The sequence below is a fragment of the Nothobranchius furzeri genome, chromosome 17 (assembly GCF_043380555.1).
Source record: "Nothobranchius furzeri strain GRZ-AD chromosome 17, NfurGRZ-RIMD1, whole genome shotgun sequence".
NCBI lineage: Eukaryota > Metazoa > Chordata > Actinopteri > Cyprinodontiformes > Nothobranchiidae > Nothobranchius > Nothobranchius furzeri.
In genome coordinates this window covers 28,632,303-28,653,511 of record NC_091757.1, presented here as the reverse complement: position 1 = coordinate 28,653,511, position 21,209 = coordinate 28,632,303, and the positions used below count along the sequence as shown (strand labels likewise).

Genomic DNA, 21,209 nt, shown 5'->3' with positions numbered 1-21,209 from the left:
GAGAAAATGGAGGGAAAATACCAAACCGTGCCCTTGGAAACCGTGGTCGGGCTGAACTGCATCGGTCCGAGTTGCCCTGAGTAGTGTTCCTGGAAAAGCACCTTAAGGCTGCAGAACCAGGCATATCGGCTCTACTAACTCCAACAGACCTGACCGGCAATCTGAAGTTGCAAGTGTGGTATTCTGGCCACAGAGCGGTGAGGGTCTGAGTGACATTTCATTCACCATGTAAAGGGTCATTTTGGCACATACTGGCTCAAGAAAATGAGTTCAAAATACGAAAAAGTTGTAAAGTATCACTTTAAGTTATCTTGGTGTCGTGGTCTGGGGTGAGTCCTCCTCTCTCTGCTAAACCTTCTCTGAGCTTCTCCTGCAGGTGGGCGTGTCAAGGAGTGGACCAGCTGCAGCCCATCTGCTCATCAGTTGGCCAGGGACATATAAGCTGCTGGGAGACATCTTTATTCGCTGGATGATTAACTCAACTTTGGTATCTACCGCTCCCGAGCCTGATTACTGAGTAATCCGAATAGATATCGTCCAAGTCGTACTTCTAGCCAGATTGCTAGTTCCTGTGTGTTTTTCCAAGCTTGCCTGATTTTTGTAAGCTGCCTCTTCTCCAGATTTCCACCACCACCTTTCATACCGTGCTGCAACCTACCGGACCAATCCCGCTGTCTCCCAGCCGCTCCCTGGCTGTCCACTCCAAACTGACCTTACCTTACCGGATCCTGCTCCCTATTCTGTGCTCAGCTCCTCCAGCCCTCCAGCGACCTGGAAACCCAGTCTCCTGTGATCCAGCAAGCGTGTGTTCTTCAAGGTACTGAAAATGTCAAAAAGAGCTGGTGAGATTGCTTAAAGGGGTTTTGTGCAAAAATCTTCATTTTCCTGTTTTGTATAGACCACAAAATTGTTCTAACTTTAAAAATATAGTCGCAACACGTCCCCTTTAACATGTGCTTTTGTAGCAGGAAGTCCTTTACAGTTCTCCAATCAGCCCCAAGACAAAATGCACATTGCCGTAAATGAAGCATTAAAAAGGCAAAGCGAGGTTTAATTTATACATTTATTCTGATCACAACTGTACAGGAGTGTATCGTCACAGCAGAAACGCAACCTAAACCTGACCGTGGAACAACAGCCGTCACAACACATCCAGAACGCCAACAGAAATGTACAGGCTCAGATCATTTCAACTCAACATTTAGATTCCTCTTGATCATCATCATAGTTATTATTATTCACATAGAACTATCTGTCTTTCAAATATATCTTTGTTTTAAAGAGCATAAAAATACAAGTGGACTTTTCACTAGGATGAAAACTGGTGGCTGATCCACCGTCTTGGCTTATATGAAGGGAAAACACTGAAAACTGGGGGCGTCGGGAGGAGTGAAGCCAACTTATTACAGCTTACCAGATTTTTTTGTTATTTTATTTATTTATATTAGCTCGTACAAAGCTTTGCAGTAGTTACAGAAGGTTGCAGATATTTGGGCGTTGACTTTTAAGGTTAAGTCACTTGGACATCACTGACACAAAGAGGCGTTGTCAAAGAAATCATGAAGCTGTTAAACAAAAGGAATAGATAAATACGAAGGCACGGAGATTTGCAGAATAAACACCAAATTTAGAAATAATGGTGATAAAAGAGGAAGACGAGATGGAGGTTAAGTTGATTAAAGGCAATTTTACTAACCAAACACTAGAGGGCGCTTTAGGAGCGCCAGTTTTAAAACTACCGTAAATCCTCTAATACAGGCCCGGAACTGTATTTGACTCAAGCTCATCAAGCTCCAGGCCTTTATTGGAAGGAGGGACAGAATTAGAGGCAGGCCTCAATTTCTATTTGAGCAAAATGAACTAATGGTTTGCTGGAGTTTTTGACGATTAAAATTGCGCCCACATTTTCAAAGTTAAACACATTTCTTTTAACAACGGTAGTTTCTGCTTCAGCCATCTCCCCCCTCCCCCTGCGCAGTGGCCGCAAACTCACTGATGCGCCTGCAGCCTCTCAGAGTTCCTGCTGCTCTAAACATTAAAATAATTATTTCATTTTCTGTTCCTCACTTCTGATAACCTTCAATGTGTCTGTTTGTTGCAACCACCAGGTACAAAACCGAACTTGTTTTTATTTGACTATTTTTCTGTCCTGTATCTGTTTATTATCTTCCTGCATCTCCTCTCAATCCTAAAGAAAAACTGCTACCTGGCTTCATACCCAGATAGCAAACGGACTTCAGACTGGATCCGTCCTGAAGGTACCGTAAGCTTTGGAACGGATCAGCAAAACGGACCCGTATCGGAGTCCACTTGCTCTCCGGAAAAGATCCGGAACGGATCATGATCATGGATCCGGATCATATCCGGTGAGGAGTCTGTCCGGATAAACTCCTTTGGCACATCATCCGATCCGGGTCCGCTTTGGACCCGTGCATAAAACTCATCATCCAGTCATAGTCCGTTTTGGACCCGTCTATGAAGCACATCATCCGGTCCGGATTTGGTTTGTACCCGTCCATCACCAGGTTCAGCTAGCTTTGTGTGCTCTTTAATAAAGGAAATAATCCAGTCTGGTTTTTTAATTTTATTTAATCATTGGAATTCCTTAATGTTTAATTAGTAAATGAAAACATGCAGTACCTGAGTACTCTTTACAGAAACTAAGAGCTTTGGAGTAAATGATTTAAAATTGTCACACCACACTTATCCTTTATATTAAAGGAAATACACACCCAAATCATAAACGTATTTTGATGAATATTTATTAGTAGTAATACTAATGTAGTATTACAGGAGTATAAAAAAGGTGTCCGTTACATGTGCAAGTATAAATTATAATAGTAATACAAACAGTAGTAAAAAAAAACTGTCCGTTACATGTGCAAGCAAATGTAGCGTTGTTAAAGAGCAAGTCACCCCCAAATCAACTTTTTTTTGCTGATAAATTACATAAATGCGTGTCTAATTGTGCTGCAGACATGTGTGGTCAATAATTTGGTACTTCAGTGCATCTTAGTTAAAATTTAAATATTCTGCCTAAAACTGTTAGTGTCAGCCGTCGTCAGGTAAAACCTCTGCACTGCATTTGAATTTAAATCTGCCATTGCTATTGGCTAAGAGGTATGCTATGATGTAAACTGGTCCTTATGATGTCACAATGTCGTTGTGAGCCTGTGCGTGTGTGTGTATTGGTTTGCGGCTCCGCCCTCTCGGTCTGCAAGGCAACAGCATTTGTTGCATTTTTCAAACATGAAGAGGGAGTTGAGTAAGAATCTGGCAGGGGTTGACTTGCTCTTTAATCTACATAACTAGAATTTAACAGCTGTTGCTATTCAGCTTTGTTAAACCCTGAGAAAGATCAAACGAATACAGATATTTATATAATCGATAGAAGTTCATACACCAACTGGCTTGGTCTATATTTAATCAAAAGATTATTTAATTTAAGAGATTTAAATTAATAGCAAATGTTTATTTATTAATTCAGAAGATCTAAAGAGATCTTAGCTCGTTCAATGAACAATATACACCACTCTGAGTTTATTTCCATGGAGAGTCAAGTTAAAAAGGTTAAGAAATTTATTACTAAAACAATTTAAAATGTGACAATTTAAAACAATTTATAAAAGACAATTCATAAAAGCTTTGGTATTAAAAACAACCTCTGTGTTGGATGGATCTAAGATGAAGTGTGTTTGTTTGCGGGTGAATGCAATGTTCTCAGAATGTGTATCTTGAGCGAAGAGGAGCGTTCTGGGTGAAAAGAATTTGGTTTGCAGATAAACTAAAGTTGTTCTTATTGAAGAGCACTCAGATGCAATCTTGTGTTCTACCTCACCGTTCAGACGACCCTCTGTTCAGATCCAGAGGTCATAGGAGGATGTTGATCAGCCTCTGGGTACTTGGTCCGGTAGGGGAGACCAGTGGTACCGACTCTCTGGTCCTAGAGTTGCCGCAGGCACACAGGTGTGGAATTGGTTTGCGTCTGAGCAGATTCTTGAGGAATCTCGTAGCGTCAGCTTTGTTCGTAGGTGTTGTTGTGTCGGAGCAATTCTGCCAGCGTGACAGAGATCGCTTGTTTGGTTAAAGAGCGTCTGGGCGGCCGTCCCAACGTCTCTAGAACTCATTTGCAAAATGCTGAGAGTTCTGTTTTATAAGATGGGCATTTCCCTGGTCTACGAATCAGGTTCTGACATGTAGATTTAACATACCGCAGAAGTCCGCCTTCCCAAGATAGAAAGCTCTGGTGTTATGGAAAAAGACATGTGAGTGCAGTTAACCTTAACCTGATTACTGTGTCCTGCATGGTGTGTATAAGTGCAGGTGATCTTCTTGTCACTGTTAAACATTACTGATTTTCATAAATAATAATAATTATTAACCAAAGAATAATAATTCATTTCAGTAATTAAATACATTTATAATGAACCTTTGGTGATTTAACAGTAAAAGAGTTTATTATAAATGATTCTTCTGGAACGTGATAAAATCCTTGTCTTGCTGTGGAGGCAAAGGAAGTCAAGATCTGGTAAGGCAGTTCAGATTAAAGATGGTTTACAGCAGACTTCGCGTCTCCTGTGATGGATAATCTGTAGATAGAAGTACAGCCAGGACAGCTTGACCCAGCTGAGGGAAGTGTGACCTTTGGGTCACAAATGAGGCCATTCATGTTGTAAAGGGTTTAATTTACATCTATTTAATGAGCCATAAGACATGAGATTCCATAGTGAATATGAAATCAATCTTATAGATCTTTGGGTACTTTTAACCAGAAGATTGGAACTTTTTATTGCAGGGATTATGTAACAACTTCGTATTAACTCAGAGACAAAAGAAAGAGAGTCAACTTTTAAAAATTTAAAGATTTATTACTAAATAAATTAAAACTAAACTAACTTTAAACAGTAAATGTATGGTGTAACTAAGGTGAAGTGAGACGGAGAATGGTGTAGAGTGGAATGTTGTTCAGAACCAGCAAATCCGGAGAAACGATTAGTTCTGATGGGAGTGAAGGTGATGTCTTCGTGCTAAGCTTTGGTTAGGAGATTCATAACACACATTGAGACGCCATTCTGTCGGCCTACGTACCCTTTCAGAAGTCCCCTTTAGACCAGGAATGTCGAGGTCCAGCTTGACCCTCTCTGGAACCGAAGCCGGTAGGAAAAGCAGCGGTTGCCGACCAGACCAGTCTTGAGATACTTCCGGGTCACTACAGTTTTGTTGGCATCTAGCGAGACTCAAAACGGGGTCGTGATGGTTCAGCTTTTATTCTGAAAAGAACCGTTGCAGCAGTTGGAACAGCAACAGATTTTATCCAGCTTGTCGTTGGTTCTTTCGGTTGAACAGGAAAGTTACGGGTTGGCCACTCCGACAACTTCTCTAGAACGCTTTGAACCGGCGCTAAAGATGATGTGGGCATAGTTTTATAATTCGGATGTTTTGGTTTATGTCGAATGAAAAGATGACAGATTTACCAAGCGCCACCAAAACCACGCCTCCGTCAGATCTGGAAAATTCTGATTGGATCAGTAAAAGCCATGTGTGATGTGGCTTAACTTTTCGTGTGATCAGTCTCTAGTGGAAACATTTAAAGTTATATTACTTATTATAAGATTATAATATCAAGTATTTAATATTTTCATTTCACAAATTGGTTCACATTTTATTATTGACTAACACTTTGTTTGATTAGCTTATTAAAAATAGAGTTTTTTGATTTATTAAAAAGGAAGAGTCCTTTGTCTTCATTCTTCTCTTGCGCTGGAAAGGAAAACAGTTTAGAAGCAAATGCATGAGACCTTGAACAATATCTCATGCAGATTAGTTCTTGCTGAGGAGAGGGGGGGAAATTACTTTTAGGTGGAAAACAGTCATTCATTCTGTTACAATGTCGCTACACAAAGTATAAAGTATAATAATAGTAATAGAAACAGCATTAAAAAATTGTGTTACCAGACTGTATATTGTGTTATGAAATGAATGCTGGTCAGTGGGTTGAACTTCTTGTGTACCACTACGTCGCCTAAAGCAATCTCGATCTGCTGCTAAGTTAAACCAGCGGACAGCATGTTTACATATGTCGTGGTTAAGCACGGGAGATGGGATTTTTTCCTCACAGATTCTGCAATCACAAAAGCAAATTTAAATGTTAATCATCATCCACCACCACAATTTTCTATTGTAACAGGACACAATCTCCACTAATATCATATTTCTCTAAGCAGAAAATAATTTGTCAACTAAAGCGCTCAATACTATTTCTTATTTTATTAGACCAGCTTTAGAAGTAGCTATACAAGTTTATATTGACGCTGTGTAGCGTTTATAAGAAGTGAAACACTGTAAACAACACCTCAGTGTGTGAATAGCAAAGGACTGAACTGGCTGGTGGCAAGAGCTGTCGTAGTGGAGCACATATTGTTGACCCAGAAAAATGTGTGAACATTTTAAAATGAGTACTTACGCAGAAGCAGTGTTTTTGATGACATCTGGTTGAAAGACTTCTTCCCATTGACACTCCATTTCCTGGGGAGTTGCATCCAGCTTGCTGGTTAAATAATTGACCTCGGCTTCTAGTTGCTCCATCAGTTTTTTTAGAAGCTCCAGCAAGTCCAAAATCTGGGCTTCTGTGGCTGTTGGGAAGAATATTAGAAAATATACATCAGTCAGTTTTATCAGTTTGGAAAACATTATGTAGCAGATACAAACTCTATATTTTATATAATAAAAAGAAATTAAATAATGATTTATTCAAACTGTAACGGAACGAAATGATGTTTTTTCCCCTCTGCACAGGACTAGTCTGCATGAGATATGGTGTCAAGGTCTCATGCATTCGCTCTAACCTGCTTCTTTTCAGCTCAACAGAAGAATGAAGAATGAACTCCTTTCTTTTAATTAATCAAAGAACTCTATTTTTAATAAAGCTAATCCAACCAAGTGTTAGTCAACAAATAAGATGTGACCGACCTGTGAAATCTAAATATTAATTACTTTATTACAATCCTATAGAATATAAAGGTACTATGACTTTAAATGTTCCAACAGGACTCATTTCACGTAGCGTTAAAAGACATGACACATTCCTTTCACTGATCCAATCAGAATCTGACAGATTCGACGGAGGCGTGGTTTTGATGTCTTCGTCTTCGTCTTCCTCCGCTTATCCGGGTCCGGGTCGCGGGGGCAGCATCCCAATTAGGGGGCTCCAGGCCGTCCTCTCCCCGGCCTTGTCCACCAGCTCCTCCGGCAGGACCCCAAGGCGTTCCCGGACCAGATTGGAGATGTAACCTCTCCAACGTGTCCTGGGTCGACCCGGGGGCCTTCTGCCGGCAGGACATGCCCGAAACACCTCCCCGGGGAGGCGTCCAGGAGGCATCCTGACCAGATGCCCAAACCACCTCAACTGGCTCCTTTCGATCCGGAGGAGCAGCGGTTCTACTCCGAGTCCCTCCCGAATGTCCGAGCTCCTCACCCTATCTCTAAGGCTGAGCCCGGCCACCCTACGGAGGAAACTCATTTCGGCCGCTTGTATCCGCGATCTCGTTCTTTCGGTCATTACCCAAAGCTCATGACCATAGGTGAGGATTGGGACGTAGATCGACCGGTAAATCGAGAGCCTGGCTTTCTGGCTCAGCTCCCTCTTCCCCACGACTGATCGGCTCAGCGTCCGCATCACTGCAGACGCCGAACCAATCCGCCTGTCGATCTCCCGATCCCTCCTACCCTCACTCGTGAACAAGACCCCGAGATACTTAAACTCCTCCACTTGAGGTAGGACCTCTCCCCCGACCCGGAGGTGGCAAGCCACCCTTTTCCGGTGGTTTTGATGGTGTTTGGTAACTCTGTCAAATTTTCATTCGACCATAAACCATAATATCCGAAGTATAAAACTATGCCCACATCATCTCTAACACCAGTTCAAAGCGTTCCAGAGAAGTTGTCGGAGTGGCCAATCCGTAACTTTCCTCTTTAACCGAAAGAACCAACGACAAGCTGGAAAATTCGTTTTTGTTCAAACTGCTGCAACAGTTCCTTTCAAAATAAAAGCTGAACCATCAAGACCCAGGCTCGGGTCTCAGCAAATGCCAACAAATTGTCGTGACCCAGGAGTATCTCAAGACGGGTGGTCGGTTGCCGTGGCTTCTTCTACATGCTCCGGCTCCATAAGGTCAAGCTGGACCTTTACACCTCCTGATCTAGACGGGGACTTCCACTCAGGGTATGTAGACCGGCAAATGGCATTGAATGTATTTATGAACCTCCTAATCAAAGCTTAACGCGAAGACATCACCTTCAGTTTCCATCAGAACTAATCGCTTCTTCGGACTTGCTGGTTCTGATCAACATCACACGTCATCCATTCACCGTCTCATCCACTTTAGTTACACCATACATGTAGTGCTTAAAGTCAGTCTAGTTGAATTTGTTAGTAATAAAATTCTTAACTTTTAAACTTGACACTCTCTCTTCTGTTGTCTCTGAGTGAATACGAAGCGGTTATCTAATCCCTGCATTAAAAAGTTCCAATCTTCTGGTTTAATTAACCTTACAGATCCGTAAGGTGGATTTCATATTTCCTATGGAATCCTTCGCCTTATGGCTTATTAAATAACATGTAATTTAAATCATTTCAAAACCAACAACAAAAATTACCCACCAGAGCAGGGAAGGGTGCCCATAGTCAAACCTTCTCCCTCGCCAGGTAAGTGTGTGCACCTGGCTTGCAGACAAGGTTTGTTGTTGGCATGGTGATGGTTCAACAGCAGGAGATGGTGGTGGCGGGACAGCAGGAGCTGGTGGCTGTACTGATGTTTTGGATTGGCTTCTGGATTTCTTTCTTGGATGTTCGTCTTCACTGTCATCAGAATCCCCCCCAAAAATGACTATAATTTGGACAGGGAAATAACACTCAGTTGTCGTGGTACTCTCATTTCCATAATCTTTAAGTAGTTATTTAAGTCAGTTTTTATACTAGGTAACCTGTATTGTCTTCTCGGACATAGAAACTTGGATAAATGTTCCATACACGATATATGCATGCATGTTTCAATTACAATTCACAGGAAAACATGGAAAGATGCTTACATCGCCTTTGGCTTCCTCTTGGGTCGCATGTCCTCTTCCTCTTCTTCTGTCTGCAGGTTGGAAGTGTGGCATGACGTGACTTATTTAGGTGTTGTCTTGCCTCGAAGTACTGATCTAAAATTTGGTAAAAAATAATATTTTCAGATAATTGAAAGACTGAAGTCATACTTATTATATATAAAAATAATTATATATATATATATATATATATATATATATATATATATATATATATATATATATATATATATATATAATATAATATAAAGTAGCTTACCACATGATTTAAGAATTCGGACATCATACGTTTCCACTTCAGGTCCCGGCTCCTTTGCCCGGTTCACGCTTGCATCACTTTTATAATTCGGCCAACAGGTCACGCCGTCACTGTACCAGTTCTCGGGCACCACTGCTACAGTTTTGTTGACGGTGAACTCAACTAGGTGGAACACCCTAATTAAAAAGGAGAAACACAAAACATTATGTTTACAAATATGAAATTTTTACTGAAGATGCAATTGATCAAATACTTTCTGTAACTAGCAGGTAATGTTTGGTGGCATCTATGGATGTTTAAATAATTTCATTTTAAAAGAGATAAGTTCTGTATTCCAGTAGTTTTATAGAATGTTTATTTACATCTTCTACTTCTCACACACACATGCACGCATGCACACATACTTACAGTCAGATGTTATCCAATTTCAAACATAGGAGCATTTCTAAATACAGGTGCTGGCCAGTAAATTAGAATATCATCAAAAGGTTGAAAATATTTCAGTAATTCCATTCAAAACGTGAAACTTGTACATTATATTCATGCAATGCACACAGACCAATGTATTTCCGATGTTTATTACATTTAAATTTGATATTTATAGGTGACAACCAATGAAAACATCAAATCTGGTATCTCAGAAAATTAGAATATTCTAAAGGCCAATGAAAAAATGTTTGTTTCTCTAATGTTGGCCAACTGAAAAGAATGAACATGAAAAGAATGTGCATGTATAGCACTCAATACTTAGTCGGGGCTCCTTTTGCCTCAATAACTGCAGTAATGCGGCGTGGCATGGACTCGATCAGTCTGTGGCACTGCTCAGGTGTTATGAGAGCCCAGGCTGCTCTGATAGTCGTCTTCAGCTCCTCTGCATTGTTGGGTCTAGCGTATTGCATCCTCCGCTTCACAATACCCCATAGATTTTCTATGGGGTTAAGGTCAGGCGAGTTTGCTGGCCAATCAAGGACAGGGATACCATGGTCCTTGAACCAGGTGCTGGTGGTTTTGGCACTGTGTGCAGGTGCCAAGTCCTGTTGAAAGGTGAAGTCTGCATCCCCATAAAGTTGGTCAGCAGCAGGAAGCATGAAGTGCTCTAAAACTTCCTGGTAGACGGCTGCATTGACCCTGGACCTCAGGAAACAGAGTGGGCCAACACCGGCAGATGACATGGCACCCCACACCATCACTGACGGTGGAAACTTTACACTGGACCTCATGCAACGTGGATTCTGTGCTTCTCCGCTCTTCCTCTAGACTCTGGGTCCTTGATTTCCAAAGGAAATGCAGAACTTGCTTTCATCAGAAAACATAACTTTGGACCACTCAGCATCAGTCCAGTCCTTTTTGTCCTTGGCCCAGGCGAGACGCTTCTTGCGCTGTTTCTTGTTCAAGAGTGGCTTGACACACGGAATGCGACACCTGAATCCCATGTCTTTCATGAGTCTCCTCGTGGTGGTTCTTGAAGCGCTGACTCCAGCTGCAGTCCACTCTTTGTGGATCTCCCCCACATTTTTGAATGGGTTTGTCGTCACAATTCTCTGCAGGGTGCGGTTATCCCTAGAGCTTGTACACTTTTTTCTACCACATTTTTTCCGTCCCTTCGCCTGTCTGTTAGTGTGCTTGGACACAGAGCTCTGCGAACAGCCAGCTTCTTTAGCAATCACCTTTTGTGTCTTGCCCTCCTTGTGCAAGGTGTCAATGATTGTCTTTTGGACAGCTGTTAAGTCAGAAGTCTTCCCCATGATTGTGGTGCCTTCAAAACAAGACTGAGGGACCTTTTAAAGGCCTTTGCAGGTGTTTTGAGTAAATCAGCTGATTAGAGTGGCAGCAGGTGTCTTCTATATTCAGCCTTTTCAGAATATTCTAATTTTTTGAGATACCAAATTTGGAGTTTTCATTAGTTGTCACTTATGAATATCAAATTTAAATGTAATGAACATTGGAAATACATTGGTCTGTGTGCATTGCATGAATATAATGTACATGTTTCACGTTTTGAATGGAATTACTGAAATATTTTCAACCTTTTGATGATATTCTAATTTACTGGCCAGCACCTGTATGTCACTGTCAGTCTCTGACCCTCACGGCTAACATCATTCTAACAAAACCACTATATTACAAGGGGAAATGTGCATCAATTACTTTTTAAAAAAACCTTCAAAAAGGTTCTGCAATATATGGCTATTGACAGCCAAACAATAAACAGTTGCTATGATAGATCAACTAATTTCAAATAAAACAGTTGTTTTCAGGAGCAACACATCTACTTTTGTGTGTAGTTGCACCACTAAAATGTGTGAAACGGGGATGACCACAAACCCATTCTTATGTGGAAGAACACATTTTTGCGCAAGCTCAGAAGCTTTAACACACTTCAGTGTGTCTGATGTGTGAGAAATTGTATAAATATGTAGATAGTCAAAGCTGAATGGGTAAGTGAAGAACAAAGACTTGTTTGAAATGTCTTTGTAAATCACATATACTCCATCATTGCACTCTATAATATTATGTATGCAGCAAATGTAATTTCCAATGACAAAAACATTATCTCTGGATGAAATTGTAACTGTCCACTTGTCACAGGTGCAATGATCATAGAGGGTAAAGTTCAGGTGTAGGGAATGAAATGCACCTCGTGTACTGGAAAAGTGTCACAAAAAGATCAAAATGAATATAACCCTATAATATATGTAAGGGAAAATCAACTCTTTTGAGCAAAAATGTTATCAAAACAGAAGGGCAAAATAATCTGTAGCCCATAACTGGCAAAAATCAAAATATAATTGATTATAACAGAAATGACGAAATAAATCTGCTGCAATTAAATAATGCAGAAATGTATATCTGTGAATATCTTTCTGACAGAAATAATAATATAATTACCAGTAATATAAAGAAGAAACAATAAAAATGTAAATCAGTGTTGTTAGTAATCAAACCTATATGTGAATATACCCATAAGGACTTATAGACTATTAGATAAAATAAAAATGGAATTTGGATAAACATAACAGTTTGTGGAATACTCCCTTTACTGTTACAACTTAACCATTATTGGACTCCAGCAACCCACAGCTTGACCATCCCAAGTCACTCCAAGTCTGCACGTCATGCATAGACAGGAAATACAACCATGCACACGCACAACATAAACAAACTTGTGTAACCTGAAACAGAGAATTATGGGACAGGCGACGGAAAATTCACCCCCCTTTCGGTTCGATGCGAGTTTGGTCATCAGTGTCTTGGGTTGCAATATCATCCAGTTAGTGGAACCAGGGGTGGCGTTAGGCCCGGCTACTTGGGCTCAAGCCCCGAATGTTTTATGAAAAGCCCCGGATCTAAAACGTGGAAGTAACATGCAGTACCAAAGTCCAACAGAGAGAGAGCAGCTGGCAGTAGTTTGTATACAGCCTGCCTGAGCCTCCACCACTGAAGAAGAAGCCCTTCAGCAGCCGGCTTCTTCTGCACTCTCTGCCTGAAACGCATGAGTGAAGATGGACATAAGGACGTTTTTTAGACCAAAAGTACAACGACAGAACCCCAGCTTTGATGAGACTGGTGTTGACTCAGGTTTGTGAGTCTTATTTGAAAATATTTGTTGTGCTGCTGGTTTGCCTAAAGTTAGCTTACTATCAGGTAAAGTTGTTGGAGAAAGAACGGGAATATTTACTATCATCTCACACTAAACACTAACAGGAACAATACTCTGTCCTGAATATGCTGAATATGTAGCTTCAGATTAAACATTATGTGGTACAAGACAAATATATATGATGTTGACTAGTGTGTGTCGTGTGTGTCGTGTGTGTGTGTGTGTGTGTGTGTGCGTGTGCGTGTGCGTGCGCTAAGCCCCGGATCTTCTTCAGTCCTAAATCCGCCCCTGAGTGGAACCCTTGTAGCCTGGCAACCCAGACAGAATTTGATCTAGTTCACTAGGCTAGAACCCTTGTGCAGTTTCAATCAATCATTTATTTATTAATTAGGACAGTGCATGTTAACATCAGACATGCTGAAACATGCCAGAATAAGCCTCACTCGCATCGATTGCTTTTTTATAATCAGCTGCTCCCAAACCTTAAATCTTGCAGTTATGAAAGTATTACAGTTTCCGATCATGCCCCCCTGGTTCTTAAAATGGCTCTTCTGGATAGTGACTTGGTGAAAAGGTATTGGAGGTTAGATCTGTTGCTGCTTGCCGATGAAACATTTGTTTCAGATATTTCCTCTAAAATTAAAATCTTTTTGATTGAAAATAGGACCCCAGGCATGCCTTGTCAAACAATCTGGGTAGCATTGAAGGCCTTCCTCAGGGGCGAAATAATTTCTTTTGCTGCATTTAAACTGAGAGCTGTGGAAAAGAGACAGAAGGATATTTCAGACCAAATTCTTGATTTGGATAGACTATATGCACACTCACCATCTCCTGCATTGTGCAAAGAACGATTAAGGCTACAGACTGAATTTAATATCCTTTCTTCCCGCCAGGTCGAAGTCTGTTTGATCAGAAGTAAGAGCAATTTTTATGAGCACCCAATTTACCCAATTTCCAGCACTACTACTGGGCTGCGAACATTAGGAGTATGCTGTACTGGAGGCACTTTCATCTTGAATCTTCATCTCCAATCTGGGTCACCATGGAGGCCCATGCGGTTGGTGCAACAGTCTTTCTGCACTCTTAGGTGCGCCACTTCCACTTTCCTGTTCTATCGCTTCCGGGAGCCCAGTGGTTAAGCAGTCCCTGAAAATCTGGTCTCAATTCAGAAAAACTCTGGGTCTTCAGGCTTTTTCACTTTTAAGTCCAATTGCAGCTAACCACTTGTTCTCTCCGTCAATGGCTGATGCTGCCTTTCTTTTTTGGTATAAAAAAGGTCTAAAACACTTCACGGACTTATATTCTGATGATCTCTTTTTTTAAATTTTTTTATTTTATTTTATTTTCTCGTGTCCTGTCTGGCTGTGAACCAAACATAATTGATGTCTGAATGCTGGTGACAAGCCTTACAGATTTACTCTCAGGTGGAGCATCAAAGAGCATTAAAGTGTCTGCTTTTAATGTCACGCCTGATACTTAAAACTTTATTGTTATTGTTTTTGAATGCTTTTTAATTCCGACCAGACACGGAGACAGAGGTGAAAGAGAAAGGAAGAGACAAAAGGTAGGGGGGTGGGGTGTTCCACACAAATAAACAATAATGAACAAGAGTCTGCTTCTAGACCTGCAGAAAGAGAAAAAAAAAACATAACAAAAAAACTGGGGCACAATAACAATACAACAAGATCAAGCTATCACTTGATGAAGAAATATATAATCAACATTGTTTAACTGAACAATCACACGATAATAAATCACAGTGCATTAAGTGCCCACCATAGCCTTAAGACCTGTGTTGAACGTGCCCAAGCCCATACTTTTGAGAGCACCGTGTGAGCACCTGTGTGTGTACACGCGCTTGTTTATGTAAGGTTTCTCTACAGGAGCGTCCAATAAAGAGTGTGAGGGACCACAGATCTGCCCCCTAAAGATGTGTGGGAGACGGGGGAAGCTCCAAGTCCAAGAGATCCAGGCTCTGCCCCAGAGCACAGGAACTCCAGGGAGACTGCAACCAGAAAGACCCCCGCCCCCCTCGAGAGGCACAGAGGATCGCCCCGGGGGGCCACAACCAGCAGCCGGCAGAGTCCCGGGAGATATCGGCGGCAAGCCCACAGGCCCGCCCGCAGCCTCCCACCCCCGGGAGACATGGGGACCCAATGACCCGGGACCCAGGGGCGACCACCCCCGCCGGGGACCCAGCCGAGCCCAGGGACCCAGACCCCACCAGGCAGCCACAGGGATTGGTCAGGCAGATGCCAAAAATCTTAAACTCCCTGACCCGGGAGCCACGACCCAGGCAGACCAAGGCACCACACCCCACACCAGGTGTGGCAGGGAGAGGGGAGACAATGATCTATATCATCAAAAGAAGGCCCAGGAGAGGGGAGGACCCAAAGGCCCCACCTGACATATACAGTCATACACAAACACAGTCACACGCTCCCTCCCTCATGCTCACACATACACATACAACCAAATACTTACAAAAATGCACGCTGGACACCCACTCATGCTCCCCATTCACACCCTATTCACTCTGGTCCCGGTACTGCTGCACATGGGGTACAACCATTACCGGTTCCCAGAGTCCGACCCTTTCTGCTGGAGTGCTGATGAGCAGGCTCCCCCGCCCAACGCTGAGCACAGCAACCCACCATGATGATCTCTTCTCTAGTTTTAACCAGCTGACGGCAAAATTTGGGATCGCGTCCACTCAATTTTTCAGGTCCTTGCAGGTCAAGCATTACGTGCAGAGTATGACGCCCCAGTTTCCAAATAAAGCCCCAGAGAACCCATTGGATGAGTTTTTATTGGTAAACCCCACAGTGGGAGGAGTGATGTCTAAGCTTTATGACTCTATCACTAAACTATGTTGTCCTTCATTAGTGGCTAATGGAATATGTTGTGGAAATTTTTATGTTTATTAATTCTTTACCATTGATTCAATCAACTGAATGTAATATGTATTGCTCTATGCCTCTTTGCATGCCCACTTATTCAGACACACCCACACAAGCCACACACACCCAAACACATTCTTGACTTCCCACACACACACACACACACACTCTCTCTCCCTCACTTTGATTCCTTTCTTATCTCTTGGTATAAATAAACTCTGTGACCAGATGTTCGGAGCATTTTGCCTTGTACATTGTGCCACAGTTATAACTGTTTGACTTGTTTGTTCATTGTCTCCTTTTTCTCTTCGACTACAGGAAATGGGTTATTGATAAACATATTGATAAAATCCATGACATGATCTTATGTAATCCTGAGTCACATGAGCCTGATTCTGCTGGCTTCTAACTAATCCAGGGTTTGGTTTCTGGTTATATAACAGAAGTGGGATCCTTAAATCTCCAGACTGTAGCATATTTCTGTGTGTGCAAAAGAAACCAGCTGGTAAAGATGAGGCCAGCGGGTGGCAGTGTTTAAATACCCATGCTGGTGTTAGGGGATGAAAGTTTGATGAGGATTTGTTCTCTGACTGTTTGCTTTAACCACATAAATAGTCCCCCCCATTCACACACACACACACACACACACACACACACACACACACACACACACACACACACACACACACACACACACACACACACACACACACACACACACACACACACACACACACACACACACACACACACACACACACACACACACACACACACACACACACACAGGGTGTACTTCAGGTTGAGCTTTGATTAGTCTTAGAGATAAAATACCTTGTTGCTAGGTAACATCAGGATTTTTCCTTGCCTCAGCATAGGACTACACATCTCTTAATATTAAAAGCACAAACATGAACAGGATCCGTCTCTTTGCTGGTGGATTTGGACCAAACCGGTTTTATTTCCGAGCAGCAGCGTTACACTGCTAACCACCACAGGTCATAAATAAGCTGCTAGGGTTTAGCCAACACAAGCCTCCAACAGCATGCTGCATTATGTAATGACATAACTTCAAAGCACATCTATTTATAGGTCATTGCACATTTTCCCTCGTAAGGATATTTAAAGATCAATAAGACAGCTTTTCTTTGAAGTCTTTGTTTCTCCTCCACACACTTTTGGGTTTTTCAAACTGCTACTGGCGTTTCTTGCTGCTCCTTCTGAGGAGGGCGATGAGCTCTCTGCTTCTATCTGGGGAGCACTAATTAGTGGCATCCTTCCTGGACGCATGCTTCTTTTTTCCAGACACAGATTCCCTTCAGCTTTGGAACTCTGGATCTCAAATATTCCAATTTTTCCTGATATTAAACACTTTTTTAGATAGGTGGTTGTAAGAGTCACAGGTGTGATGTGGTTTCATTCATGTGGTCTTCAGGTGTCTGGGTCCTTACCTCCCAGGTGAGCCGTGCCTCATGGGCTCTGCCGTCAGTAACTGTGTGTCGATAAAATGCTGTTTTCATGGTGATGTGTCACACTAACACAAAGGTCCAAAGGCTGAGTAACGCGTCAGACACTGAGGGACTTGTAATGTAACCTGACGTGACCTGGAGGTTGGGATGCTTTTTGCTGATCAGTTATATTTTTGTTTTGTTTACAAGTTGTTTGTTCATCAGAGTGGGAGGTGTTGAGGATTAAAGGAGGATGGGGGATCAACAGAAGATAAAGAAATCTAATCATGTGATTCACTCAAGAGATCGCAACGACCAAGACCTGAGAAATAACAGAAATGTTTGTCCTCAATCATCAAATCAGCGCAAAACAAACTTTTATCTTTGCATCTAAAAACTCAAACGAAGGCTTGGTTAACACAGTAAAGCTACAAAAACAACCAAATTAAACAACAACCCATTCAAACATGTCCCTCTGTCCTCCCCAATTTACGCGTTCAAATCTCATGTTTATCACTATAGGGTTCAAACTAACATCTTGCTGCCGTAACGTTGTCCGATTTCACCTCCGAATCAGTACTAGAGAAAAGAAAAGTGAAAACTAATCAAACTTTCTCACCTAAACCCTGGAGCGTCCATCAAGAATGTGGGCGTCAGAAAGCACATGAAAAGCACATCAGACTCTCTCTCATCACTGACAACAAGCAAAGAGGTAAATGTGTAAAACAACAACGTTTATGAATGGTCAAAGTTAACTATGCACACCTGGTGCGCTCTCACAGTCACGCCCACCTCTTCAGGTGACTGTCATGTCAACAGTGGCAAAACAATCTAAACTAAACATAAAACCAACAACACACAACTAAACCATGCAATAACACAAAACTGTTAAGAAATTCCAACAATTATTAAAAGAATTTAAAGCAACAGAAGACTTCCACTGTGTGACAAGACCAAGAAATCAGGTTTAGTTGTTTCTAAATACCCCAGATGCATGTTGGGTATTCAGATGTTTGTAACACAAGCCTTTGTAACAAACTGCATCACCGGTCTGAATAGCTGTCCAGTTCTCCTTCCATTACAACACCTGACTGTTGCGTCTTCAGTGTGTTTTGCAGGCGAAGCTAGAAGTTTCCATTAATAGCATCATTTTTCCTCATGAGTGCAACATGGCTGCTGCTCAGACACGGCTCAGGAAGGAGACACTGTTTCTAAAAAATTAATGTGCTGCAAACTGAAATGATGTGAAGAAGCAGGAGTGAAGAGTCATGCTGCTGCAGCATGAGAGGAGGCTGGGTTTGGGGGTAGCGGGTGACAGAGATGAGAGAGTGATCACTGCTCTGCTGCATTACTCCACTATGCAACTCTTCTCTGGTCCTCCTCTCCCTCCCTCGCTCCTCTCCGTCATCTCCGCTCACTCTCACTGCCTCACAGCTTTTCCAACAGTCACAGCACATCTCTCCCTCGCCTTGGTTTTACTTTCTCCCCAGTGAGGATGACATCTCTGAATCTGATGAACCAGCGAAGCTCTCGATCTGGCTGGAGGCTTCCGAGGAAGACTCCACATGAGCGGGCTTACTGGACAAGGAGCTGCCGCGTCTAGAGAAGCAGTCCGCTCCAGAAGTCTCCGGGTAAGAGCCGTTTCACTCACTCAGATGTATGCACGGATGACAGGATGAACTGAGAGCACTCTGACGGCACTTCCTGCCTCAGCATGTGGGAGCTGTGACTGATCCATCAGCTGAGGATGTGAAACAGGTAGCACAGGGCTTCTGCAGCAGCTGGATCTCATCCGTCAGGGCTGAGCGCTGCTCTTGGTCACGACACTGAAATGCTGTGTTTTTGTTTGCCCGTCTCCTCCTGGTCTCCTCTCACTGCTGCGTGCACTCAAGCCCACACTCATGCAGATGGCTGTCAGCCCCTCCAGGGATGTTCAAACCATCCATTAATTGTAAGCAATCCACTCCCGGCTCTTGTTTCTCCACAGAAACATCATTAATATTCTCCACAGGCTGGAGAAGTTCGGGGTCAAAGTTCACCTGAACCTGAGTCAAATGCTTTGGTTTATGACTTTAAAGCTCTGCCTGAATTTGGGCTATAGATGAGATGAGAAAGAGCAGAAAGCACAAAGTCAGCGAGGAAAAGCAGAACAGGATTGAGACTGTGTTTGGAGAAAAAGTATCGCTATGGTAACAGCAGGCTAGGGTAGAGGAGAGGTGAAAGAAGCCTGCTGGGTTTTTCTGGCACCTGTGTAGCTGGATCAGAGATTATTGGACTGACGGACTTTTTCAGACCGGATGAGTCGAATAAAGACACAGATCATTGAAACGAGGGATAATAAACATGCTGGTGCTCATCAGGTGTCTGTGTGTTTCCATGAAATGAGTGAAAGATTGTTCCTTGTCTCCTTGTGGACGCTGTCCAGCCTGGGTTTAGATGCTGCTGAGAGTATAAAAAAGTTTCTGCATGGATCCGTTAGTTCTGCTGTGGGTAGCCACGAGAGGATGGTTTTCCCTAAAGTATTCTTCAGAATCCCACACCGATGCTCTCTGTCACCGAGGTTCACCGTGTAATGATGGGATGGATTTGTAGAGCTTCTCCGAGCACTCAGCCTACTTTTATAGATTGTGACAGCCACTCAACTCACTGCAGGTGAGTAATGGTTGGATGTTGAACTGCTGGTTTATGGTCTGTTACGTGGGACAGTCAGCAGAAGGAGTAATCATTGCTTTAGATGATTGCATCTGCAGTTATGTATGGTTTCACCAGATGATTGATGGTATTATTTTTATTTGATTGTCACTGGCTGCTTTGAAAGAGTACATGAGCACATCATTAATCTGTTATTAACAACAAACAGATCCACAGCAGCCTCTTGTAAATCTGGGCTGTCCAGAGTGCTGTGGGCCACCAGGAGTTTAGCTTCTCTGTGCTGTCTGCAGGTCACATGGTTAAAGGGAAAAAATGATTTTTATAATTGTTGAGCAGCTAAGTCAGAAAATTTTCAACTAAGTAATTTTTTATTTAAAAAATTGGGATTTTTTTTTATTTTACAGAAAAGTACTTTCAACTTTTAAAAATAAAATCAACTCTCAGAAATGATTCGTTGGCTGCACGTCTACATCACAGCCGACTGGGAGTCAACCACAGCTGAGCCACACCAAAAACCATAAGAATGGCCGCATCAGTCAGTGTCACACAGTTGGTTTTGGGCCTGAGATCATTGTTCATAGGAGTAAATCCTGTCTTGTGTTTTGTTTTTTCTTGTTGTAAAATATCTCACCTATATAAAAATCTGGATTTTACTGAAACTTCTGGACAGATTGGATTTATCTTTTAATGTTGATCCAATTAACAATGGCCGCCCGATCTCAGCCATGTTAAATGGACACACAAACCACTTTAACGCAGTCATTTACATGACTACTGTTTACCTGAAGGTTACAGGGAAAGCTGGAGAATATGGTGCATAAATTAATTGCACGTGGACTGACTCCTTACTTTAAAATCCAGATATTTCAGCCATTATTTGTAATAATTGGGATGATTATGGCTTACAGCTGATGGAAACCCCACATTCAAACCTCTCAGTATGAGCTGGATTACTAACATAAACAGATTTTTGCACCTTCAAGTTTTTTCTGTTGTATCTGGAACTGCATACTCTGAGTGCCAACTACTGCTGAGATAGCAAGATTTAACCAGAACTCCATTGTTTCTCAACACAAAACTCTCCCACGAACTGAGGTGAGCAAAGTGCTCACCTAAAAGGATGCTAGGCCTTTAATTTGCTGTTGTCATGACAACAGGCATCAATGTCTCTCAGCAGGTGTGGACGAGAGGCTCTGAGAGATGAAACCTGTAGGGGAGTAGATGTCTTTAGAGAAGGATCCGTG

General features: G+C 42.2%; 2 protein-coding genes across 13 annotated transcripts in view; one reads left to right on the top strand and one right to left on the bottom strand.

Annotated features, from left to right (window-relative positions):
- Positions 1-19,447, bottom strand: part of LOC129152936 (uncharacterized) — a 43,344-nt gene extending 23,897 nt beyond the window's left edge. The window contains exons 1-6 of one of the 4 annotated variants that reach the window (XM_070546373.1): positions 18,965-19,447; positions 9,365-9,540; positions 9,088-9,201; positions 8,660-8,885; positions 6,464-6,632; positions 1,193-6,121 (exon numbers count right to left, since the gene is read on the bottom strand). In XM_070546373.1, the coding sequence (XP_070402474.1) occupies positions 6,113-6,121; positions 6,464-6,632; positions 8,660-8,885; positions 9,088-9,201; positions 9,365-9,540; positions 18,965-19,029 (759 nt within the window). In that variant the 5' untranslated portion in view covers positions 19,030-19,447 and the 3' untranslated portion in view covers positions 1,193-6,112. Of the gene's footprint in view, positions 1-1,192; positions 6,122-6,148; positions 6,633-8,659; positions 8,886-9,087; positions 9,202-9,364; positions 9,541-18,360; positions 18,524-18,964 lie in introns of those variants that run through there. The other 3 variants (XM_070546372.1, XM_070546370.1, XM_070546371.1) reach the window with 3 other exon arrangements.
- The window catches only part of LOC107393501 (citron Rho-interacting kinase), an 88,131-nt gene continuing 85,579 nt past the window's right edge, over positions 18,658-21,209 (top strand). For all 9 annotated transcript variants that reach the window (XM_070546367.1, XM_070546364.1, XM_070546360.1 and 6 more), the window contains exon 1: positions 18,658-18,944. In XM_070546367.1, the coding sequence (XP_070402468.1) occupies positions 18,879-18,944 (66 nt within the window). In that variant the 5' untranslated portion in view covers positions 18,658-18,878. The remainder of the gene's footprint in view (positions 18,945-21,209) is intronic.